The sequence below is a fragment of the Beta vulgaris genome, chromosome 7, assembly GCF_026745355.1.
Source record: "Beta vulgaris subsp. vulgaris cultivar EL10 chromosome 7, EL10.2, whole genome shotgun sequence".
NCBI classification, from domain to species: domain Eukaryota; kingdom Viridiplantae; phylum Streptophyta; class Magnoliopsida; order Caryophyllales; family Amaranthaceae; genus Beta; species Beta vulgaris.
The window spans coordinates 52,434,181-52,461,397 of record NC_079208.1 but is presented as its reverse complement, the minus strand read 5'-3'; the positions used below and the strand labels follow the sequence as shown (position 1 = coordinate 52,461,397).

The 27,217-nt window shown below is 35.2% G+C and overlaps 2 protein-coding genes and 1 non-coding gene across 6 annotated transcripts; 1 reads left to right on the top strand and 2 right to left on the bottom strand.

Annotated features, from left to right (window-relative positions):
- Positions 1-5,357: 5,357 nt before the first annotated feature.
- On the bottom strand, positions 5,358-9,218 carry LOC104899717 (uncharacterized). The gene is made up of 5 exons (XM_010686961.4): positions 8,909-9,218; positions 7,412-8,167; positions 6,571-6,900; positions 6,378-6,469; positions 5,358-6,216 (listed from the first exon to the last, which is right to left on the bottom strand). The coding sequence occupies exons 2-5, from the start codon at positions 8,054-8,056 to the stop codon at positions 5,568-5,570; spliced, it is 1,716 nt and encodes a 571-aa protein (XP_010685263.1). The 5' UTR covers positions 8,057-8,167; positions 8,909-9,218; the 3' UTR covers positions 5,358-5,567.
- Positions 9,219-12,546: 3,328 nt separating this feature from the next.
- On the top strand, positions 12,547-12,619 carry TRNAK-CUU (transfer RNA lysine (anticodon CUU)). Its single transcript has one exon. It is a non-coding gene; the product is annotated as a tRNA-Lys (tRNA).
- Positions 12,620-14,406: 1,787 nt separating this feature from the next.
- LOC104899715 (hypothetical protein) lies at positions 14,407-26,944 on the bottom strand. 4 transcript variants are annotated; one of them, XM_010686959.4, is made up of 12 exons: positions 26,646-26,944; positions 26,379-26,510; positions 25,686-25,879; positions 25,423-25,605; positions 25,230-25,329; positions 25,112-25,142; positions 20,078-20,120; positions 19,825-19,977; positions 17,133-19,314; positions 15,680-17,012; positions 15,456-15,539; positions 14,407-14,829 (listed from the first exon to the last, which is right to left on the bottom strand). In XM_010686959.4, the coding sequence occupies exons 3-12, from the start codon at positions 25,742-25,744 to the stop codon at positions 14,765-14,767; spliced, it is 4,233 nt and encodes a 1,410-aa protein (XP_010685261.1). In that variant the 5' UTR covers positions 25,745-25,879; positions 26,379-26,510; positions 26,646-26,944; the 3' UTR covers positions 14,407-14,764. The 4 variants fall into 4 exon arrangements, with proteins under 4 accessions (XP_010685261.1, XP_048504669.1, XP_010685262.1 ...); XM_048648712.2 differs by having other exon boundaries at positions 26,379-26,944; XM_010686960.4 differs by lacking the exon at positions 26,379-26,510.
- Positions 26,945-27,217: the final 273 nt, after the last annotated feature.

Here is a 27,217-nt window from a genome sequence, read left to right as displayed (position 1 = left end):
CTAAGGGAGATTTACTCCATGTAATCCACACCAATAAAAATAATTAGAAATTGCATAGCATAGGATTTGATCCCATGACCTCAAGAACATAAACTCAAATCTTAACCACTAGCCCAGACATAATAACTAGTTCTTTTGTTAAAAGATGAAGTGGGTAATAGCTCTACGGACCTTAATGATATAATTATCTAATTATTGATCACTATAAGTCTCTTTTTGCTTCAAAGCTTATCTTTTACTCCTTCGAGATTCTATCACTTGAACTTATTAATTGTAGTCAAATACCATCAATGGTTAAAGATGCGTTTTTTTTTCTATTGGTAGTTCTAAGACGCCCGAGGATGATGGTTACCATGCTTGTTTTATCATCACTTTTGGAAGAGTATTAAAATGGACTACTTTGACATTGTTAAGGAAATTTTCACTAGCCTCATCATGCTTAAATCATTGAACTTTACTCTCATTTCTCTAATTCCAAAAAATTGATAATCTCATGATGTTGAATAATTTTAGACATATTAGCCTAGTCAATACCTCTTAAAAGATGATTACTAAAATTTTATTCCAGAGAATTATACCCCACCTCTTAGAGTTAATCTCTCCGAACCAAAATAGTTTTATCCCGGCTCTGAGGAAAATTTTATAATAGTTTTGGAAATTCTTCATTCGATGAATAAGAAAAAAGAAAGAAAGATTTGTTTACCCTTAAACTTGACTTAGAGAAAGCCTATGATAGGCTTGAGTGGCCTTTTATAAAACATTGTCTTCAAAGCCTAAATTTTACTTATGAGTCCATTAAGCTTAGGAGTAATGGGTTGTGTTTCTGTCGGGCTTACGTTTATTCAAGTCAATGGCAATCATACTAATCCTTTTATTCTTACTAAGGGAATAAGGCAAGGGGACCCTTTATCTCCTTACCTTTTTATTATGTGCTTTGAGTACCTGTCGAGGACCATAAATGATGCCTGCTCCTCAAAAGCTTGGACCCCTTTCAGAGTTAATATGATAGTACGAAAAGTTCTCACCTTTTCTTCGCGGATGACATCTTATTGTTTGGTGCAGCAAATTAGACAACTCTTTCTACTATGAAAAACATCTTTCAATCTTTCTATCAGGTGTAATTGCCAATTATTCAAAGAGTATCCTTTTCTTCTCTCCCAATATATACCTTCTTGGAGATGAGAGATGAATTTGAGCAAGAAATGAATATTCTTGGTACCAAGGACTTGGAGACTTATCTTGGATATCCTCTTTGTTATCGGGAGCCTTTTGTTGGAAAAGCTAAAAGTAGTCTTGTAATATAAAATGGGGAGGGTCATTCTCATTAATTATGCTCAGCCATCCCTAGATACTTTATGCATGTAATAGATTTTCCTATTGCCATTTCAAATACGAGGGATAGAAAAAAAAATTACTTGGATTGCTTGGAAAAAAAATTACTTGGATTGCTTGGAAAAAAAATTGTGAACAAAAATTGTGCTAAAAGAAGTTCAGGAGGGCTAGGTTTTCACCTCATAGGACCATTAAAAAAACTTAGCCTTTCTCGCCTTTGATGGAAATTGGACAACAATAAATTGTGGGCTCCCAATATTATTAAGGAAAAATATATAAACAAAAGAATTGAACCCTTAAGTTTCCAAAAAGGCTCTCATATTTGGAGAAACATTGGTATTGGATGGGATACCGGATACATATAAGAATAGCCTTGCTAGGAATGTAGGGAGGGGGGATAACATTAACTTGTGGTATAATTTTTTTTATCCATATGAGCCACGAAGGCAATACAAAGTACAAAGAAGGGGAGGGGGGATTCAAACCTGTGACCTATCGTTCACAATACCTCAACCTTAACTTGTGGTATAATAAGTGTCTTAATGGTGATAGTCTAATATCCTTAATTCATGGCCCACTTCTTAGAAATGAAGATGTTTTAAAACTTAACACCTTTAAATATTTTGATACTAGCATTTTTTGTACGATATGCGTGCGTGTCCTGTTAATTTTTTTGATTTTCTCAATTAGTTATTAATTAGTGTTACAAAAAATTTGATTTTAAAATATATTTATAATTTATTATTAATTCTTTTAACTATATTTTTCTTAAATCAATGCTTCAATTGGTTTTTTTAGTTATTTGTTCATCATTATTCAAATATGTTATCGAGAGAACGAAATATACAGTAGAAGAAATGTGCTCAAATAAAGTGGAAAAATTTGTGTATCGGGTTCAATCGTCGAAAAGAGTTTGATTTACATAATAGAGATTACTAAAGAATAATCAACATTTAGGTTTTGAAATATTATGAGTATAACTATTAATATGAAATTCAATTTTTTATTTTTTCTTCTAATTGTGTCAATCAAGTTATATTGTCATTTTAATTTTTTAATAGAGTTTTTCACACATAGATAAGAAGAGGAAATCATTCTCCTTAATTTAATATTTAATTGAAATTTCAAATTCAATTCCGTTATTAACTTGTTCAATATATATGGCAAGTTGGAGGAAAAAAAGATTATTTCATATATATGACAATTTAAATTCATCAAGGGTATATTAGACTTTTTAAGAGGGGACAACATCTTCTTCCTCCCTTCACTTATATAATAGATAGATATAACTAATAGTAGTATATCCTCTATTACTTGTTTGGTTACCGTGGAACATAATTCTCATGGGAAGTCTTATTTTATGGGAAGTAAACTCGTTTGTCTATTTCGTAGGAAGTGGCTTTGGGTGTTTGGTTGAGCATATGAATTTGTAATTGACACAGGAATTTCTAATCACCAGGGGGGAATTGGTGATTAATTTCCTACACTTCATAGGAATTTCCATTTCCTTGAAAATTCTGTTTCCCATGAATTCCCTATTTCCTGCATACCAAACAACTACCATGTTTTGTACTTCCTAAGAAATCCAAATTCCAGTGGAATTTGAAGTGAACCAAACGACCTCCTAATCTCCCTCAAGGTTTAATTGATAGAGTTAGAAATATAATTTTCTTTCTCAAAATCAAGACTCTATATACCTCTTCTACATGGACTCATCAAGGGTTGTCAGTTCAAAAAAAGCTTCAGAATTTCTCAAAACCAAGATGTGAATGTTAGGGGGAATATAGGTATGGCTTTGGTAAGATGCTCTTATATGATCAAAAGAGGTTTAGATTTTGGCTGGGCTGACTAGATTAGATCGCAAAGATCTTTTAAGCTTTGTACGTTACTGTTTCATATGCATTATTTGGTAGTTTTTCTCTTAATTCTCGAGTTTCGACACAAAATATTTTTGTGTCCAAATAAGACAAAGCTTTTATTTCAGTTTGAAAATTGAGGTCTATAACTTTAGAGTTAGCTACCAGAAACTTTTCAATTGCTTCCCCTTAAATTCTTGTAGCCATCTTGACAACCCTTTATGTAAAAGGCTTGTCTTAGGCAGCCAAACCTCAACAGTCATCAATAATCATACCAAAAACTTCTTAATTTGGTAACACCACCTTATTACAACTTAAACTTAACACACATTTGGGTCAAACCCAACAAATCCCATCTTGAAGCATCACTATCAAATACTACTATTTAATTTCCAATCATGTTAACAAGTAAACATTGGCCGTTATACGAACTCTTACCAAATATTCAAATTTATTCCTGCTACTATTATCATTCATTATATTGTACACATATATATTATATTATATACTTCCTCCGTTTCTTTTTACTCGCTACACTTCTCATTTCACGGACTCCTAGGCAATTTTTGGAGAAGAGAGAGGTAGAGAGTAAAAAGAAAAGGGACCCATGTCGGAGGAGAGAGATAGAGAGAGTTTATTGCCCAAAAAAGAAGTGTAGCAAGTAATGTGAAACTTCCCATAATGGAAAGTGTAGCGAGTAAAAAGAAACGGAGGAAGTATAATATATATATATATATATATAGATAGAACTAGCTAGAGAAGCACATACTTCATGCAAGTAATGCTCCTCATTTCATACAACAGCAATTACCCCTCAAATCCCTAATATCAACACAGAGCTAGCTAGGTTGAAGAAAAGAAGACAATCTCCTAAAAGAGGACAAGGTAGCCATGCTGGAGAAGCAGGGCACATGCTTAATATTAATATTAATGTTTTCGCTCATTTTATGTTGGTCCCTTGGTGGCTTGAGGAATGTTATATCTGTATATAGGCTTGTGCCATGCTTCTCCAACCTGGTAACTTGTCCTTTATGAAATATCTCGATATGAAATAATTTTAAACAGAAGTGGATATAGTGTAAGATTTGGAGTTTCTACTGACATTTCACTTTTAAAAAAGAGTATTTAAATATCTTTTGTTTGGTTATTCTTACAAAATTGTTTCCAAACGAAGAAAATACCTCGACAAAAATAAACACAATGAGTTTCTTTTATCATTTGATCAATCATTTTTAAATTCAAAACTTTGTAACGTTTTGAAACAATATGCAACTACATATTATTTGTCATGTTTACTACTATAATATCGACACTCCCAAAATGTTGGGCTTACTCCCAAGTCTAGTTTATTTGAGCATGCATGCACAATAGTCTCAACGCACAAAGACGAGAGGAGCACGAGGAGTCGAGAATAGTAGTAACTAGTAAGATTCATAATATGCATGTCATGAACGTGCTGAGCATTTTGAGTCTCTAACTTGCATCCCATTAAATTGTCGATTTGGTATCTAAAAAAAATTTCATTTTTGTCAGCTAATTTTAGCAACAATATACTTCCTCCGTTTCTAAATAAGTGCAATATTTGCATAGTGTTTACTATTCACAGTTTAAACTTTAATTAGCTTTGGTGATTTACATTTTAGGAAAACATAGTCATGTGGGATCTTGTTAGATTTGTCTGAATGTGAATTTTTTAATATCAACTTTTTATAATTTTTACTTATGGATAATTGAAGATATTAATGATTAAAATAATGCATTGGCAAACGTGAAAACAAGAAATGTTGCACTTATTTAGAAACGGAGGAAGTATATTCTATTATAGTCCATTTATCCTGCATAAGTTGACTAGTACTCCCATCTTATGTTTATTTTTTTTTTTCAGGCTTAATCATAACTTTTATTTTTCCTATTCAGATTTGTATGCAAATGCAAAATGCTTAATCAAGTAACAATACACATACCGCATCATAAGGTTTGAGAAACGAGAAAACTCTAACTCCTAGCACTTCTCAGGCTTTATTAATTAGCACAAAAATGCTTGAATGTTTCGGGAATAAATATGATTCAAAAAAATTAAGAAATAAAATATAATTAATTCTGTTGAGTTGGACTCCACTAATTATTAATGTCTATCTCTAGTGGATAGACAAAGTTTTTCCGAGAACTTTAGCTCGAAGAGATGTCCATACTTCATAGTTGGAAAGAGTGAAATTTTCTTGCTAAAATAATTTACAGATTTCAACATCAGAAATTAGCCATTCCTCTGGCTTAAAAAAATATTGTCCATAGGAACAAATTAATCTCATCATAAATTAACAAAAAAATAGTTAATCCAAACTAAGTTAAGTTACAACTGATGTGGATGTTCAAGCTCAATCAATTATGATCAGATCTGTTCTCAAGAGCTGATGCAGCAGAATCTATATGAACAAGCAAACAAGCATAAACTTTCTTCTTAAGTTTATCAACTCTTTCAGAAATTCCATCATTATCATCACTTAGTGCAGTATTATTATTACTACTACTCATACTTCCTTTCAATTTATCCAACCATTCATTGGCTTGTTTAAGTTGTGACAATGTCAAAGCAATATGATTATTAGGCTCCAATGATCTCCTTCCACTATGATCTGCATTGCTTTTCCTGATCTCTGGTACTCGAAAACCAGTATCGAGTGCCACATCCAAGAACTTCAAGAACCATGATCGCGTTTCTTTCAATAGAGTTTCTCTTATGTCTTTAATTTCAGTTGTTCCATGCCCTTTAGACCATTCTAACTTATCAGCCAAGCTTAATTCTAATGGCCGTTTTGAGATTTTTGTGTTGATTTTCGGGTTTAGAGGTTGTGTTGTTATGCCTGTGTTAGGCTTATTGCTGGTTGGTGAGGATGAATTTGTTTGGATTATGAGGAGTTTTTCCTTGGAGGAGCCTGATTGATCCATGACTTGGTATAGCGCGAAGAACTTTGTTAGAGACACATGTGGATTTGTGGGTGAAGCACAGGAACATAGATCAGCAAACATGCTGTGTCAAACAGAAATTAGTGTTAGATAAACATAGGATCAACCAAAGTGTTTTTTTCTGTACTGATTTTTACTGTATGATTCAGAGTGAAATAAATGATTTTACTGAATGCTATTTATCTTTAAATTGAATTGAAGAGGGCCTAATGATGATCAGCTTACTCAATACACTTGACAAGAATGGTTGCGGCGGTTGCTTCTTTTTGAGCTTCTGCTGCAACTAAGGATGCTAAATCTCTTCTCTTAAGCATTACCTGATGAAAATTACACAACAAATGATAACAGAAATGAGTGAACATTATGCAAAAAACAGAGAACTTTTCACAATTTCTATACATTCATAAAAAATAAGTACCTTTCCTGGCTTCAAAAGACTAGCAGGAAGAGAATTCCAGGGGGATGTTTGTTCTGAAGTTTGATTCTTGTCTTTGCCATTAGTAGAACAGTTTAAATTGATGTTTTCTTGTTTGGAAACACTTTTTCTAGTAGTGGTCTTAATTGATTGTAACTTCTCCCTAGCAGACTCAAACTTAGCTTCAAGAGTACTATCTGGGCGTGTCCGAGTAGGAGTCATTGGACGAGGGCGGGAGGGAACTGTAGGACGAACACGGGAAGGTGTCGTGGGTCGAGCTCGAGAAGGAGTTACTGGACGACTATTGTTAGGAGTAGCAGGAAGACTCTGCCACTTAAACCATTAATATCAGCATAATAGTTTGATTAAATAAAACCTCACATTTTTGCTATATTTCTCAAAGTTAAGAAAAATCTTCTCCCCAAAATACTCTTAACAATTGAAGTCTTGCTCTAATCAATCAATAATACTAAGATTATTAAGAAAATGTATCAAATTTCATCAGCAATCATTGGTTTCAATCGCTCAAAGTAAGTAACGTCGCATGAGAAAAACTCTAGTGCACAACAACAACAAAGCCTTAGTCCTAAAATGATTTGGTGTCGACTAACATGAATCAGCCATAGGTACAAGACAGAAACTCTAGTGATCAATGAAACAAGAAAAGAGCGGGGAGTTAAAATTAGAACTCTTAGTGAACAGACATAAATTAGTTTTGATCAACTAAAAATCAGTTATATTCAGTGATAATCAGTTCAATCTAACAATGTCAGGTGAAAACACAAATACTACTCAAAATACTATGCAAGTTAAAAATTGCATAATATGAAGTGAAGATCAATACCTGACCTTTGGACTCATGTACTCTAGCTTTAGATGCTCCAACCTTACCACCACCAAAGCACTCAGGATCACTACTCTTCATACTAATAGAATCACTGCTACTAACTCTATGATGAGTCACAAAACCATCCATGTAACGCGATGAAACACCAGACTTCTCTTCTTTGATTACAAGCCTATGTACTCTGGAGCTCATACTCTTTGTCTCTGATGTCCTGCTTGTCTTAGACCCATTTCCAACACTATTAGAATCAACACGAACAGGGCCTTGAGACGGATCAAAAATTTGCATCAAATCCTTAGGATTACCTATAAATGGATTCCTACCAGGGAGAGGTCTAACTCCGACTATAGTAGGGACCGGAGTTCCTGCCTCTAAACGATCAACATAAAAAAACTGGCCTAGTTGCAACTTGTTATTAAGGATGAGCTCGATATCTTCCTTCGATAAGGACACATACGTCGAGTGTGATGAGTCGGAAACCTTAAGGAAGAAGCCGTGATTAGGCCATAACTCGCCTCCGCTTAAGGCTGGTACAATGCTTATCACCTGTAGGAGGACTGATCTGTACTCCCCTCGAACTTTTACTTTGGAATCTATGTTTTGAAGTAGCTTCAGTAGCACCCCGGGTGTAAGGGACGCCATAATTTAGCTCTACTACGCTATGTTCACCTTTTTTTTTTGTACAAATTTTGGTTGAAAATCAAGATCAATTTCAATTGAAGTGTGTAGTTTATCCTGTTTTTGTTACCAGACCTGACAAAATTACACCAAACACACAAAAACTGATGAGAATTTGCATGGAATGTAAGGTTCTAAATACAATTAGTTGATCTCAGAGCTCTAGATTAAAGTCAATCATATTATAGGCAAAGAAATGTTTCAATCTGTTTACAATGAGATTTTTAGAGAAGCATTTTTCTGATCTCATAATCAATTCAACTATAAAAACACACAGCATCAGAAATACTTACAGGAGAAAAGGGTAATATTCTCTGTTTTTACTAAATACTACTTCCTCCGTCCCAAAATATAATTCCCATTTCCTTTTTTTTCACGGTAATTTATGCAAGTAGAATCTAACAGAGATAGTAAAGATTTTTTTGTTTATTTAAATAAATGTTGTTTGGGAAAAGATGAATTTAGGAGAGAGAATGGAGAATAATTGGTGAAAGAACGTAACATTTTGATTGAATCAACAAAGGAAAAAACAAAATTCAAAAAGGAAATGAATGATGGGACATGATCTTTCTAGCCAAATTACAAAAAAATGTAGAGCTAAATATGAAAATGGAAACTATATTTTAGGACACTCAAAATAGAAATGGAAACTATATTTTTGGACGGAGGGAGTAACACAGTAATTAACATTGAACCAACAATAACAACTAACACAAAAAATCAATATAAAGTACACACAAAAACATGCCAAAAAAAACACAGATAACTATTTAGAAAAACATAACAGATAAAAACATTGCAGAAAATTTAAGTTACCTGTAATGTAGAGAAGAATCAAGGAAGAAAATTCTACGAATTCGACTAAATGATCGATAACCAAAGAATTTCAACAAGCAAAAAAAAAAGATTTACGTCAAAAATCTACAAAGATTGAATCATGAATGTGTGTAAGATTGATCAACATTGTTGCTGTTGTAAGAGATTGAGGAAGAAGAGTCTTTTCTTTTTAGATAGCTTTGCATACCAGGCACGTAACTATCTACCTCTCTTGGTTTTCAAGTCAAGAGGAACAAACTCACACAAATTTTATCATCATCATGAAACTAAGGAGTGCCAATAATATTACAAGAGACCATGTCGCATAATATTATTCTTACTAGTATTTTTGGACCCACTCAAATCATAGGAGTATGAACTTATATAATAAGATCGTTAGGTTCTAATTCTATATTGATGTGTACCTTTCAGGTAAAGTTTTCTTTTCAGAAAGGGGAGATGAAGCTATAAGAAAAGGTAAGGAGTCACACAAATGTGTTAATTTGATCTTTAGTCACTATAGTATGCAATAAAAGGATGTTAGATCTCAAATCATATTGAAGCCTATATAGAGTTGGGAATGAGTCGAGCTTGCAAGAGTGTCGATACGATCGATCTGATTTAAGTTTAGTCCACTAATAGGTCGGTCTGGTATCGGATAATGATAGTTCAAGACTCAATAATGTACCTGTACATCATTTTCAAAAAAATCACCATGACCACGATGGACATGCACTTTAGCCTATATGTTAAAACGTAAAATTTTAAGAATGTCCATTGACACAGTAGATGGATCGTGTTATGCATAGGCCTATTTTTTTAATATTATCACGAGTCTAATTATCTACTCCCTACGTCCCAAAATATAGTTCCCATTTTTATTTTGGGTGTCCCAAAATATAGGGTGCGTTCTGTTCAACTTAAAAAATTAAGTTTCTGGTCCAATAAGTTCAGATAAGTTCAGATAAGTTACAATAAGGTCTAATAAGTGCAATAAGGTCCAATAAGATCTAATAAGGTCCAATAAGTTCCAATCAGGTGCAATAAGTTCCAATCAGGTGCAATAAGTTCCAATCAGGTCCAATCAGGTCTAATAAGGTCCAATAAGGTCCAAATAGTCAATGTTTAATAAACATTTGTATCATTGTCCATTATTTTGTTATTCATAATTTCATATCACTACTATTAGCGGATTATGTTATTATTAGAATTTTAATTAAAGTACCACAATGATTATATAGTATTGTACTTGTATTAGTGTCTATTATTTTATTATTTATTTGTATTATGTCTATTATTTTATTATTTATTTGTATTATGTCTATTATTTTATTATTCATATTATTATTAGCTGATTATGTTATTATTAGAATTTTTATTAAAGTACCACAATGTATAGTATTATAGAGTACTTGTTAGCAATAAATGTTAATGCTATCTACTTACCTTCACATTAATGAAAGTGAAGTGAGAATTTTTTATATGTGCCAATTTTAACTTGTTAGCAATAAATGTTAATCAATTTTTGATTTTCTACTAGTGTTTTATAAAATTAAAACAAGACTATTAGATATATTAGTGATGAAAGTTATGTATAGGCAAATATATAAATAGTAAATGTTTTTGTTAAATTAATTATCATAAGAGATAATTAATAATCATTAATTTTAAAGGACGAATTATAATAATTATTACTCCATAAAAAATTTTGAGGGGTAGTATTTACGTTAGTGGTAATATTTATGTTATTCATGGTCAATGTTTTTGTCTAATAAGGTCAAATAAGTCAATCAGGTCCAACAAGGTCTAATAAGTTTCAATCAGGTCCAATAAGGTCTAATAAGTTTCAATCAGGGCCAATAAGGTCTAATTAAGTTTCAATAAGGTCAATAAGTTCCAATCAGGTTCAATCAGGTCCAATAAGTTGAATCAGGTTTAATAAGTTCCAATAAGTTCAGTTCAGGTTCAATAAGTTCAGTTCAGATAAGGTCCAATAAGTTCAGGGCTAATAAGTTGAATAGAACGCACCTTATAGTTCCCATTTCCCTATTTAGCTCCATATTTTTCTGTATATTGCCAAGAAAAACCGTGTCCCGTCATTTATTTGCTTCTTGAATTTTGTTTTGTCCTTTGTTTATTCATTCCCGTCATTTATTTGCTTCTTGAATTTTGTTTTGTCCTTTGTTTATTCAACCAAAATGTTACAATTAATGCACTTTCACCAATTATTTTCCATTCTCTCTCCAAAAATCATCATTTCCCATACAACATTTATTTAAATAAACATAAAATCTTAACTATTTCTCTTAGATTCTACTTGCATAAATAACCGTGAAAAAAGGGAAATGGAAATTATATTTTGGGACGGAAGGAGTAATAAGGTAGAACCCCATCCTTGATCCATTCAAGACACTGCATGATGTGATACAACACCCTTTTACCCGGGACAACATGACCCTTCCCCAGCTCTAGTTATGTAGTTGAGAGTTTGAGACAAGTCGACAACCTTACACTGTATCATTGTAAAAGATTAAAAATTATACCTAACCCTGATTTGATAAAATTATATTATAAAAGTCTCCCTACAAAAAGTGGACATATCCGAACACCTAAATGTGCCTAATATGATGAGACATCATGCAAGCATCTAAGGATATATTCTGAGCTTTAATTTATTTTATTTGGTTTTCAAACGTGTGACACATAACATAGATAGGGAATGTTTGAAAAGGTCTTTTAATTTGATAAATAATTAACTAGGTCAATTTATTGATCAATTATTACCTGAAAAACATGTTTTCCACTCATGCTTTTGGAATACGTATCAAGCCACTTTTATGGTTAACACCGGTTTGCACAATCAACCTTGCAGAATACCATTACAATTGCTCAATTACTGGACATTATATGACTACAAGAAATTAGTGAAAGATAGACAAATTAAAAAAGGAAAGTATTACAGTACTCACAAAAAATAGTTTTACAATGATTTTAAGAAAATCATGATTCAAATGTAGGTTTAAATAGCTACCCACCTATAGTAAGTGGGTAGTTTTACAATGATTTTAACATCTTCATAATGTTCATATGGTTAGAAAAACACAAAGTTTGACATTCACTAAGCTGCTTAAAAAATCAAGAATAATTAGTATATCTTTATATACTTCCTCCGTTTCATATTACTCACTCACAAAGTCACAATCAAGAAATAGTTTTTATATTGGCAAAATTATTATATATACTAATTATTCTTGATTATTTAAGGGATGCATTTGGCAAAATTATTATATAAAGTGACCAGTATATAAAGGGATGAAACGAAGGAAGTATATATAATAGATATATTAATTATTTAATTTGCCAATATCAAAAATCACTCACAATCGCAGTAAAAATAGGAGTGTATGACTTTATTTTATAAGACAAATATAAATACATTAGGATTAAATGAGATTTTATAAGTTAAGACTTTAAGTTTATACAACGAATTCAGTTGAATACAACAAAATAATTATCATTACGTTTTTTCGAGGGGATTTATCATTACATAATATATATGGTCATTCTAAGTTTTTAACCAAACATTCTACGACAGCAATAGGATACATAGGAACTGAATCATGTCATTAGTCAACAAAGCCCGTCTAGCTCAGTTGGTAGAGCGCAAGGCTCTTAACCTTGTGGTCGTGGGTTCGAGCCCCACGGTGGGCGTTGCTCTTTTTTATATTCTTTTTTTTTGCCTGTTTTAGGACTTGGGAGGGGATTACTCAGTTTATGGCATTCTAAGCTACTACTTATATAAGACTAAGGTGCTACCCCTATATGTTTTCCTGGTTTGGACTCTATTCTAGATGTCTTACATTAATAGAGATTTAATTTATGTTAGGTATTATGGTGGGAGGACAACTTTGTAGCCTTTCACATCACTAGATATGTTTCTTTTGGTATCGAGCAACGCTGTGTGATCTATTATAAACTGAATGTCTCTCGCTATGTATTTGTGGACACTTTGTGTTCATCTCTTGATTAATGTTATCGCAAGACTCTTTCAAAAATATATGTATATATAGGACTAAGCGGTACTATGTAGTTCTTCACATCTCTATTATGTAGCCAATTCTACACTCTCCTCTTAACTACTTAACCTAATAAGATCATTTCTCCCTTGATGTTGGATGAAGCTAATAAATCGTTAGTGAATCACGACAAATGTGTTTGTGTGTCAATTGCTCTATATATTTTGTATGGTAATTACTTATATTATAACAAAGGTCATGCCACAATCTTTTTACTTCTTTATCACCTATCTATAAATTATGTAATATATGGATGTCAACTAGTTTAGTTAGTTAAAGTGTTGTGAGGTGGCGCCTAAAACCTGAGTCAAATCTTGTCATATCAATTGCGCTTGTTACTCTCTACACCAAAAAAATCTATTATGTAACATAATTAAGTCTCATTCTCATATATATATTGCTATTGAAACCCTCTATAATACGTCTAAAATTTATTAGAATCTTTTTAATACTAACTAGGTTTTTCTAGTACCAACTGAACACTGTTTAGTATTTATAAACGTCTCTACTCTCTAGATCAGTTAATTGGCTAGTGTTTAAAATGGACTATAACCATTAGTGATTAGGCTTTTCTCAACCACATATCATCTAATATTATGGATGCCCATTGACAGATGCTACTTCATGAATCTATATTTGTTGTTGGGATCTGATTTCAACAAATAACACACATTGAAAACTTGTAAAAAAGTGTCAAAACATGCCGATACATTAAACACGAGTTAGAAACTTTAAATATTGAAATTGTAGTGGTCATTCTAAAGTTGACAATTTTACAATATAAATAACAATTTCGATGGAATTATAAGACTTTATTATATTTTATATTAAAACATTAAACATTAAACATTAAAATTGTGGTACCATGGATTGGTGGTTGAGCTCTCACATATCCTTTCAACTTTTAAAGATCGTGTGTTCGATTCCTAATAGCTATACATTGTTAATGTTAAGGATAGGAGTTAGCTCAAGTGGGTAGAGCACTCCCCCTTGGCCCCTGAGGTCAGGGTTCCGATCTTTACCCCCAGCATTATGTTGGGGTATTTCCTTAGCAAGCTATGCATGCCTTACCAGCAAATATGTTGGTGTTTCCTACAAGCTAGTAGCCTTGTAGGGGTTAGCCCTTGGGCTAACTTAATTTCCTAATAAAAAAAAATACATTGTTAATGTTTTTAATGAGATCATAAGCATGTGGCACATATGATGAAGAGTGCCACGTGACACCGTTTCTTTGCTAGGAACGCCTTTTAATATGTTTGTTTAAAATATGAAAGAATTATTTGGTACTTGAGAAAATGAGAGCAGAAACTTTGTGAACCCTAAAGCAACTCAAAGTTACTAAAATTTACTCTCTATATTGTTAGATAAATAGTATAATTCTATTAATATTTATAATGATTATAATGGGGTCCATCCAATAGATGCAGTAAATCTGGGGAGAAGGATAGTACATAAGACATCTGAAGAAGAAAGAATGCTGTGGCACTACCAAAAATCACAGTATCATTCCCGCCAATTGGGCAACTGTTCAGTTCAACCATTACAAATATACAACATATCTTGAAACAAACTACATCTTGGTATCAAAGCAATTGAACATGCTGATTTATGTGGTGTGGTAGCTGCATTTCGCTTCAAGAATTTCGCGCTATATTCTTATGCTTCTCATCCTTTACATTCTATTCTCTTGGAATGATTCTCAACATTGCAGCAAACTTTAACTACCTTTAGCTTTCAGTACAGTAAGCTTTGCCTTAAATGTGTTGTTTCAAATCAATCTTTATCTGGGTTTTGAATCACTTCCTTTGCTCCGGAAATTTGAAAGTGAAAAGAATGACTTTGGGGCTGACAAAACAAACCAAGCAGTGGTGTTATCATATATGCAACTACATGCAGTTCAGCCGAAGAGCAGAGATCATCAAAACCGAGGGCACAACAAAATCCCCACTCTCATTACGAGGTCAATTTTTAAAAAATTTGACCAATTTTTTTCACTAATAGATAAAAATATTTATTATCACGTGAGATCTTGTTGAACAGAGTATATTTCAATGTAAATTCTACTTCTTGTGATTTATACTATTGCATAATTCGTATATTTATGGTTAGCGTTATGCATTTGAGACCTTGAAAAGAAAACAGATGTTGCAACTAATAAGAAAAAAGGAAGTATTACATAACATATTATATTAATGAATCGTGATCTAAGTACCCCCCCCAGTAGATGCGGTTCCTAAGCTCTAGCAAATCAAGTGCATAATAGGTAACATAGGGTTCAGTAAAGGTTTATAACATTGGTGAGACTCGAGAGGAAACAAGCTACATGGCAGCTTGGTGGATATATAATGCGCAAGTGGGTGTCACGGGGAAAATGACTTAAGAGGGGCAACCGGGCAACTAAGAAGAGACATGAACTGAGCTGAGGACAAGCTTAAACAAAAATAAAAGAGTATAGCAGATCAAAAACAAACCTTTAAGTGAGCTTCCAGATAGATGTTCCTCCCGCAATTTGAACTGTGCTGGCGGTGTTGGGATTGAGCTTTGTAATCCTTGAACTACAATAAAACAGACATTTCAAATTACACCTTTTATAGCATATTATAATTCTAATAAGATCCTAGAGTCTACACTCTACAACAATGAAAAGATTATTCTTTTTAAACTCCCAGAATTACAGAGAGAGAGAATCACTCACTTGGGTCATTGAACAGGTCAGTATCATTGAATCCATCATCAGAATGATGGCTGTGAGAGAATCCCATTCTTGACTTTCTTAAATCTTCTGATGATCGATTAGCAAGATCTCTTCCATCTTCAGTATCATCATCTCCTTCTGATGTGGTAGCAGAGATCCAGTCTGCCAGACTCTCAGTTGCACGATTCTTCCTTCCAAATTTTAGGAATCGCTTTAAACCCTTTGTCACATCCTTACGTGACCGGCTAGGAGATGAGTCCCCAACTATAGGTTTCTGAGTAGCTCCCCACTTTTTTCTCATTCTAGCAGCTTCAGCATCGGCCTGCGTAAGAGAGTGGAAATTCCAAGATGCAGGGCTACCCATAGGAGAGTCAGACACATCGATGTCTGAGATTTCATGCGAAAAAGAAAACGGGTTGTGCACACGTGAGTTCCAAGACCCGGGACTTTCCCCTGGCGAGTCCTGTATGGTTCCCATAGAACGAAAAAAGGAAGACATGGAAGTAGGCAATTCAGTAGCAGAAGTGGGGCCTGACTGGGAAAGACTTCCAAGAGCACCGGTGTTTTCAAACTCAAAATTGGCTGACTTGTCAGATTCTAGGCTCAATCTCTCTTTGTTGTTGTCCATGTCAGCAGATTCTCCTCCTACTGTCATTTCCAGATCATCATCATCCTCGTCTTTGGCTACATCTGTCATCTCTTCTGTCTCAAAACTCGCATCATCAAAATCATGTCCATTTCCCAATGCTTCTACTTTCACCAAAGCCTTTGATCTACTCGCACCAGACACATGCCCAACACCATTAATCTTTCTTAAATCTATGTTCTCCTCTTTACCATGTCTTGATGGAGTGAAAATAACATCCTCAACGTCATCAGAATTACGGGAATCATTCAACTCCATGGGATTAGCTGCGTTCTTCCTCAAGGAGTTAGACCGCCGTGGCTTATCTTCATTGACAAGTGACAAGTCTTCACTAACACTCTTTTTACGAGCATGGTTTCTTCCTTGAGGACGGGATGGTTTACCTCCGGCAGATGATGGCTTTGTGTTTTCCTTCCGTAAGTCTGAAAAATTAGGAACAGATTGTGCAAGAGGGTTATCATAAGGCAACTTTCGTCTCCCTGCAGCAGAATTAGAAGCTTTCCCAGAAGACCGAGGAATAGTAGCTACTGAGTTACGAGGTGTAGTTGATGCTGTAGTTTTGATTGGTGCAACCTTTTTGCTTTGAACACTTCTGGAAGAGGTATCCCCCAGATATGTCTCACTGAGCTTCTTTCCAAAATATTCAGCTTGGTGTTCATCCTCATCACTCATTAAAGAGTCTATAGGCTGATCAGGATGAAATAAAACACAGTCGAAAAGTTTTAAATACATATAATAGGAACATAATCCTTCGGAAAATTTTCAGGGAAGTTTGTATGTAGTACTTAGAGCATAAGTGATACATACCTGCCCTCTCTTTACTGCTGATCGAACATTTAATGATCTCATCTTCTCGGCCCGTCGATGAGCATCGTGGACAGAATTCCTCTTGTCTGCTGAACCTGCTAACTTGAGTTTCATCTCAGCTTTACTTTTCTCAAGGGTATCCAGCATCGCCTTCATCTTAGCTTCCTTTTCAGCCCTTTTAGAACTCCAGTCTTCCCTTAATCTAGTATCCCTCCTTTGCATATACTTTTGATAAGATTTTCCTCTTGAATCATCTGAAAAGCTCAGGTTGTAGGTGTTTTGCTTTGGTGTCACATCATTTTCCTGATTGCCTAGAGTTTTCATCAATGGAGTATAATTGTTCTTCTCCTTATTACTAGAACCTGCAATTGGCTCAGCCTCCAACTTCATGGTACTCATCTGGACAGGAGAAGCCCCCCTGGCAGGAGTCCTACTGACAGAAGCCATATCCTGCTCCATGGAAATATCAACCGGCCTGGTTCTCCTAGCAGAATTTGGTTGGTCACCAGGGCCACGAAGCTTGTGCTCGGCAAAGAGCTTCTCGAGCTCATTTGCCTTCATTTGCAGGTCATCGTTCGACCCCAGATTGCCTTTTGGTTGTCTTACCCTCTGAACTTGATCCACAGGCAGTGAAGATGTTGAAGAATAAGCTTCCTCATTCTCGCGAGCACCTTTTCCACTTGAACCTAGCTGACTTCCAATACCACTCTCTTCCCATTTGGCCCCAGGCTTCTTCACTTGATCAAAAGCAGAACCATGTCCTTCGAACTTCCCTCTGTACCAACCAGAATTTTCCATTTCTGTTGCTAAACTGTCAGCCTGCTTCTCCAATGACTCAGAATCCTTCCTTCCAGGCTTTTCAACTTCTGCCCCTGCGGATCTCCACCTAGGCTGAGCAAGCATGGAATCAACCTCGCCTCTTTTATTCTGAATTTCAGGCTGTGAATGAGCTTCAGAGGCCACTGACTCTGATGAAACTTCAACTGTTCTTTTATGAGATGTCCTGTAAGTTGATCTAGTAACCTGCTGATCCCTCACCCTCTCATCTACCTCACCTTGCAAACCACCAGATTTACCCTCAAATCCAGATGCAGAAGCCCCAAAATTCTTCCTCTTATCTTCCTGTGAATTGCTTCCACCACCCAGAGAACTCTTTACCTTCTCTTCTGTGGCTACCTGATCAGCACTGCCGAACTGTTCTGTTTTCCTAGGCTGAGATCTGAACTGGGTCTGAATAGAAAATGGCTGATCCTCCAGCCCAGATTCCTCACCCTTGCCAATAGGCGTTACAGTTGAGCGAACCGCACCACTACTTGGTTGATCCTTATATCCTACACTCTCTGATGATCTCTCTGAGAAAGATGTTATCTTAGAATTTGCCTCAGATGTCGCAGATTCCTCAGAACCAGAACCACCACCAGAAAAACCAGCCGAATGGGAGCTAAACTTCGGTTTCACCAGAAGCTTAGATTCCTTCACTCCCTCTTCCGCCTTTAAATCACTCTGATCCTTATATTTTGGGGGGAAAACAGGATGGGGGATAGAAGTGGATGTGGATGTAGGAGTGTTGGCATTGCTGTCAGGCTCCTTCCTCTCTGCACTAACATCAATACTCATGTCGCTGGCACCACTCCATCTCCGCAAGACAGCCTTGTCAGTTGAAGAAGTGACGTCGGAGGATAGTCGACGAAGCTCTGGTTTTGCCCCGGCAGAAATAACAGTAGTAGTGGAGGGGGAGCTTTCTTTCTGAACCTTGTTCTCAAACATACTTATTCTTTCTTGCACGCTGAGCCGCCTGGTGAGTTGAGGTGTCGCAGTTGACGTGGAAGGAGGAGATGGATCTGAATCAGTCGTTGAGTTACAAGCAGAAGTGGTGGGACCCGTGGCATTGTCTTTTTCAAAGTCTTTGACTTTGACTTTTTCTCTCTCCTCTCCATCATCAACAGGGCTCGGACTAGGCTCCCTAGAAAAGCGGCGTAAGGGGAAGGTGACTTTGGAGGTGGTGGTGGGAAACGTGGAGTGCTTAGGTTGGTCATCAGATGCTTCATCGAGGGACATGTCGGAGCTGGAGGAGGAACGGAGAGCAAGTTCGGACGGGGATTTCCATGTTGATGCTGGCTGGTTGTTAATGAAGAGGTCAGCACGTCGCTGTGAGAGGGTGATGAATTTGCTGCAAGCTTCACTGCATCAAAACGTGGTTTTGTTAAACAAAACTAGACAAGAAATTATGGAGGTCAAATGTCACACTTTGCAGGGAATGAACTACATGTGTACAGAGTAGACAGCATGCACAAAGAATATTTTATTACTAAACAGATATTAAACTTGTTTATGGTAGAGTACCAAGAGTATCTGCTACTCTTTACAATTTTGTACAGTAGTTTAAGTGCAATTGCAATACCTAGATTTTCCCCCTTCAACATTTTCCTCCACTAAATCCTTTCCTTATCAGTAAACTAACATTATAAACATTAATGAGAATGAATATATGAAACATAGAAAAGTGTAGATTCTTAAGAATGCCGGATATTGACTATTATAAACATGTCAGAGGTTTTGTGCTTAATGTCTACAGAATATCGAGAAACCAACAGTAGGGACATATTTACTTTTTAGTTTGTACACCCGAGTCTCTTGAGCAAGATTCAATTGCATAAAATTTTGCTTTAGTTTTTAGGTCGAATAAAGTTACCTGAGACGATGAGCGCCAAAGCAATCTGCAAAGAGCTGTAGTTCTGAAATAGTTTCAGGATTGTAACCAGCAGCAGAGGCATGGGCGCAAGCTGTAGTCAAGTCTTGTTTAACTGCTGCAAGCCGCACGTCAATGGCCCTTAAAAGCTCCTTCCTGAACCAATGCAAAAATTTAGGAAACAGAGATTATGTTTAGCCGTTGTGTTCTTCAAATCAACATAAAAGAGCTGAAATAAACTGAATAAAAAGTTTACTTGGTAGCATCGGATGCCGCAGAAGCTCCTGTTCCATCCCCACCTGGCACATTGGAGATTCAATTATGAGAAAAACACAACTTGTGACCCGTGTCTACACGGGCGAAAATATAAAATAACAAAATTCTTTGTCAAAATAAATCATAGTATACTCCTAATTTGATATCTCATAAGCAGTAATTAAAACACTATGGAAAAATTACATTCCTATATGATTAGTAATACTCAAATATTTTCATATTATCTAAAGGTTCCTATCTAGTATTTACACATCACAAATAGTATTATGTAAAGATCATCTGGTCACTATCAACAAATATTTTAGATATTTTATATTTAATATGGTTACCTTAAAGAAGATAGGGACAGTTGGCTTTTAAAAGAGGCGCTAAGTGTCAAAGCATGAGTTAAATTAGATGAGATGTGACACTCATATTCCATTATGGCTAAAATTCCAGTTGAAGTAAATTTCTCCATAATAAGCAAACTTTGATGACATTAAACGAACAATAGTCTTCCAGATAACCAAAGCAACTGCAACTCATTGCATTAATAAAGTAAGAATAGAAGAGATTATGAAACAAGCAAGCAACCAGATGAAGAGAGACGAAGGTGGGCTATGAAACTGCATCTAGCTGACATATATGAACAAAATTGAAATATCACACTGTTCCCGTACTCTTAACAACAAAGAGTCATAGATCATCGCCCGCTGAACTCGTTCTTTCATTCAATAAATTGCCGAATTCAACATTAATAATAATAAAAAAAGAACCTTCACTGGTGTTTAGGGTTGGTTAAGTGGGTCTTCACCAAAATCTTGATTCCAAGTTATGAATGAGGATATCAGTATACACATTTAAATTCTGGGATAATTACCAGCATTTATTGAATTTCATTGCTTTTAAGTTTTACCCCAAGAATACCCTGGCCTTTTAAGTTTCACGATTTGGAGAACTGAGATGTTCTATAGGACCATGTCACTTTTAACACAGTTTCAGGATATGGGACCTTTTCCATGTCATCAATTTCTATGCAAGAATAAAAATTTATAGAATTTTAGCTTCTATCCAAGTCAAATGATGCGGAGCTACATTTCTTCGCTTCAATGAGCACAAAAAAAAACCAATAGGAGGTTTTCCGTGTTTGGTTCAGCTGTTCAGTATAACAGCCATTGCTGGACTGATATTCGTAGACTGAAGCACACCTCTGCAGTCCCTCGTGAAACAAAAAATACACAGTAATAAGAATGGATCTGCAATGAAGAAAGAAAAAGAACTAGCACATATTCAGCGCAAAACTCTTATGAAGATCACAATACACCCTTTCCTAGAATCCCGTGGTTACTCAAGAAATTTACACCCGCCACCCAAGGACTCACAAGAGAAAGCTTTATAAAAAATCTTCCAGGGTTAGTTATCAATATTAAATCCACACAGGTTCTTCACTTATAGATCCTCAATTTTCCACTAGCCGTAGAACACCTTAGAGCTCATCTAAGACATAAAGATCCAATTAGGGGCCTGGTTCGGGGTCTTCAAGAAAGGTCAAAGGAATCTTTCTTTTAGTCAATATTCTGTTCACCATTATCTGATTTCCTTTCTCCACTTTTTCTGATTGAGATGACCAAAGGTCCTTGATATCCCGGACACTGGGAGTTTTAATCCCCCAAATCAGGTTTTTGCCCCCAACATGTTAACAAACCATCATCTGAGCCACTAACTACTCAATACCACCACCACAACCCTGCTGCCACGTTGACCATTAACACCACCCTTCTCCATCAGTAACTACAAAGCTTACCCCCACCCAAAAACATGCTCCTCTGAACTCCAACCTCTCTTCAGTTCGTTGATCACTGCTCCACACTCTAAACCAAAGAGCAACAGTCTAATTACCTTCCTCAACCTGAAACCCCGCTCTTCACCTTCCTGAAACTACTTTGCCACCTGTAACTCCTTCCAGCCAACAATGGCCATTTCTCAGCCCACCACAGACTGGAACCACCATTGCCCCTCCCCTCAAACTTAAAACCACCATGACAACCCATCAAGATCCATAAATCTTCATAGCCATCAGCCATAATCTAAGAATCAGATTATTAGACACAAAGGAAATTATCGATGTAAGACCAAAATTACCTAGGCGGAAACCACTTGTAGATTCAAATTTTCATTGTCAAATTCAATCTCTGGGCCCCTACATTGGAGTCCTAAAAATTTAGTGGTGAAGTGTTTTCTTCACCAAATTTTCACTTATCTAACTTCGTGGACCTGATGGAAACTATTTACAGCTTGCTGAAAGTCTGAAACTACTATGCTAATCTTAAAAATTATACAATAATGTTAGTTTTTACAATAAAATAATAATAATAATAACAGTAATAAATAGTAATACTATAGTAAAATTTAAAATCTTATAATTACAAATGTGGAAATAAAGGGCATTAATATTCAAAATGGCATTTAGTAGAACTTCTTATTAGCAAGTGTAAGCTAGTAACTATTGCAAGACTGCAGAAAGAGGGACAGAAAGTTATGCTCCTAATGTACTAAAACGTTGTTCATATGGGGGAAAAAACTAAAAGAGAGGCTAGAACATCACTTACAAGAACAGAGGGAGTAACTATTTAATGAGCACATTTTGGTTCAGGATGAGGTAGCGATCCCATAAGATAATGTAACATTAGAAGACCTCTATTAGTCAGTGATACGTATACAATATTAAGACTCAGATCAACTTTAAAAGTGAATCATCTGAGCACACAGCCAAAAGTTCAAATAGACAGCCTTGAAGTTCTCAAAGTTGTTGATCATTTTAGTGCATATGTGAAATCCCTGCAACTTCAAGATTTTCATCTAAGGTAATCTTGCACACCAAGAACTAACAGAGAAAACAGACACTTTTGTTTTAGAGGGAGGAGAGTCATTAAGATGTAAGAACACTCTAGCTCAAGAAGAGAAAGTGGTGTTGCTTATCAAAAAGCCCAATAAGTAATGCTTCAACTGATCAACAGAACAAGAAAAAGACTTGCTACTACCCACTGAATTATCAAATGAATAATAATGAAGCAGCTTTAAGCAAAAGCTTTCATAGCAAAGGGTCATTGGAAAAGAAGCATATACATATCTGGTCTCTTTATTCACTTGCCATTTTCATAAAAATTTTTGGCACATCAAGGCACACAGTTGATACCAAAGATTTGGTTTAAAAATTAACATGCTTTAATCACTATATGTAGTTTACTAGGACAATTCAAAATTCACTAAAAATATTCTGCACCAGAGATGTCAAAAGGCAATGATAATTATGATTTGGACAAGCTGACAACTAAAACTATCTTAAACTACCCCAACAACACATATGTTGAAAAGTAACCACCAAAAGTAAATACTATCACATGGAGGCTCAGATTCTATTTCCATATTGCGACAACTAATGCTACTGAGGTAAGAAGTTGGATATAAGAATATTTATCTTAGGAGACTTCTTAAATTCTATACAGGGAAGTTTAATTAATCCTGAAGATTTTTTCTTTAATAAATAATAAGACTGCCAAAAAACTCAATGCAGCACAGAGCAAAAGGTATATTAGGACACTTTGATGCTCCAATTTTTATGCTAGCAACTTCCTCCAGAAGGCATAAACAATACCATCGACCTATAAGGCATAATGAAGCATGCAATACTCCGTACTACCATGAGACCCATTTTTTCTAATGGCTTATAACTCTGTTTGCACTTGTTTCTTATTATAAAGCAGTAAAAGGTTATTTTCACTTGGTCTTCTTGGATCAAGACTCAAAGAGTCATTAAAAAAACATCCTCTATGCCATAGAAAAAGGTTGTCTATATCTAACTCTAACCCCCTTTATGTTGCCACCGTGGGAACCTTCTTAGAAACATTGGGTTTATGTTGATTTCGAAGTTGAACCATAAAGCACAAAAATTGTCAGTCACCTATTTAATCTAAGCTTCTCTTCAACTTTCAGAGGTCTTTGACAATCACAGAGCACGATCACACGCTTCTCCATCATAGATGAAGCCGAAATTGCAATCGTTATCAACATGCAACTGGACTTATCTGAGATCTACATATCTTAATCCCTAGGTCCTTAGTTCAACTGTTGTTACTCTGTTCCTCTAAGAGTCGTACCCAATAGTTCTATGGGACTAGAAGCAAGATGATTTGGAGCTGAAAGTCTAAACTTATCATATTGGACAGGCAGAAGTAATGCATGGCTTTAGGCAAGATGTTTACTTTGTTCTAGTCTCCTTCCTATACAATCCTTCCAAACCAGGCAAGTCCTTGCACTTAGAGCCAGTTTCTAGCACACCTCTTTAGCTCTAGGACCCACTAAACAACTTCTTAAGGTATTCTTAATCTTACAGCGACCGTAACATTGACATAATGAGAAATAGACCATAGGTACTAGATATATATAGATCCAAAGCTCCATAATAGCTTTTTCACATGACTGAGTTGTTATTCACTACCCGTTGTGTTGTTCAAATTAGTTTCCTTGCATGTTCAGCAATAGCTTTAGAGTAGCTTACTGTTTAAACCAAACTACAATTATTAGTGTTCGTCAATATATTAGTAAGCACTATCTATCAGCTTCAAGGTAAGCAAAAGCTACCAGAATTAGCTTTCAAGGTAGGGTTTTTTCATTAGTTTACTACTACAACAGCTAGCTAGTTGTGCCAAACACCAAATTAACCAACTATTACGACAACTTACCTCTAAGGACTATATCTAACTGGTCAATGCTAATACCTAGTAGAAGAGTTCTCAGGACATTACATTTTCCCAATATCTATTTTCTTCTATTGCCTTGCGAAATTACAAGCAATTCTTTGATGCTTCCCCATTGACACCAGTGCGATGATTTAAGGATCTTTATTACACGTTGCAAGTAAAACACCAAACTAGAAGAAACTAAATGACAAACTAGGATCCCAAATTAAGTTGATCCATGCGATAATTGTTTTTCTCTCCAACAGTTTATTAAAGGCAAAATCAGATGAGCATACCTGTAGCACTAAGCTGACCGTCACCTGCTCCCTGAAATGTAAGCTTCACGAAATCAGTACATTAAATCTTAGATAATACATTCCAAATGCATGGTACAATTACAGTGACAATAAAGACCTGTGAGTAGATTCTCCGAGCTGCTTCTAACTGAGACATCTCTGTGTCAAATGTGTTGACCATTTCCAAAACCTCGGGTGTGCCAACAAACCGCACAAATCTGGAGGATGTAAGTAGTATCAAAATATGTTCTTGCAATAACATAACAAGCACAATAGATATTACAAACGATTAATTGCAAGAACATGCTAACCTCTCAAGAGTCCCCTTTGTAAACCATGTTTCTGCATCTTTGTATCTGTCCACCTCAAGTTTAATTGACTTCACAGCCAATGCAACTTGCTCTTCTGCAACCTTTAAGTGAGTAACAAAAGGCTTTACAAGTCCTGCTGCAAGCTTCTCTGTAGTACCATCATAAGTAACAAACAACTCACAGCTGCCAAGCAAACAATGAATACCGAAATCAAGACAATCATATCCAATAGTTTCACAAATCCAAGCAAAGTAAATCCTCACCGTGACCGTTTAGGAGACAATTGAAATACAGCATAATCAAGAGGCACATCCGATGTCATTTTCGTCTCTTCAACACAATTATACTTGCTCTACTGCCCCCCCCAACTTCTACAATCTTCGCCTTGTAATCATATGCAGGTACATATCATGAGCAACCATGAACTTTCGGTGCTTAACATAGAAAAAATTTGCACCTGAACGATGAAACCAAAGATTACCTTCAGCTGAATGAACAACATACTAATAATATAGTGAAAAGCTTTGCAATTCCCTACTCTATATTTCCAAATCAATGCCAAAATAGCACCAAGTTCAAACTTCTGTCAGCATTAATGTAAACTCCAAACAAGTCAGAGACTTTACTTCACTTATTAATGTACAATGAAGAATTTAAGGTAACTTTAAGTAGATTAAAGTGGCAATCAAATCAATCAACTAGTACTTCAACACATATCAACAACAATAACAGATCCCAATTCCAGAATTGAGAAATATAAATGCACTAAATAAAATTGCTAATTCAGACACTCCTGGATCTGATTCCAGCTACTACTAAACTTTACCCTAATAAAATTACACATCACTCAACAATGTAGTAACCCAAATTAAAGCATTATTTCAGCTAAATAAAAAGTACCCAGATAACAAATTTGCACAATAGATTGAAAAAAGATCCTGGGTATTGAAACTTACCAAAATATATCAAAGCTAAGATCTTTAATTACCCACAATAGATCGTCCCAAAATCAGTTTAAATTTGAACCCAACATTTCCACCATTTCTCTCTCTCTTTTTCTCTCTCTTTATCTATCTATCAATTCTTGTCTGTTGCATCAAAAAGAGAAAAAGAGAAGTTCTTGATTATTTTTAGTCAAGTATAAAATTGTGGTGGGCAATAAAAACAAAAATAAAAAAATAAACCCTACAAAAAATTGGGTTTGATGAAATACTACTATTTACCACTGATGGTTTTTGCTTTACTCTTTTCTCAAAGTGATCCCCCACACTCACACCCTTGTTTATTTGATGGGTCACTTTCTTTTTTTTTCTCTTTCTCTCTCTTCAATTTGGAGATACAGAAAATGTTAATTACAGAGCTTCAAAGGAAAAATGCAGGGGTGAGGAAAGAGAGAGGGAGATTGATTTGGATTTTAGAAGTGTTTTTTTTGTGTTTTTGTGGAGTTTGTGTTTGTGTGATGTTGGAGAGTGAGAAAGAAGAAAGAAGGGTTGGTTCAAAAATTGAAATGGGTTTGACTATAGTAATGGTGATTAGTAAGATTTAACAAAATATTAATGGAAACAAAGATTACCAGTTCTGAGTTTTCTGACTTCTGAGTTCAAAAATCTTGCTATTTTACAGCAAATGGTACAGAGTAAATACTTCGAATTTAGAGTTAAATATTTGTAAATTCTTCTTTTTTGTGCTAATTATTCTTTATTTGTGCTATGGTATTGAGTTACGACTTACGAGTTACGGCAGTCGACAGTCGTGAGAAGTGAGAACTTTTATTTTATTAATTGGGGTCCTTTAT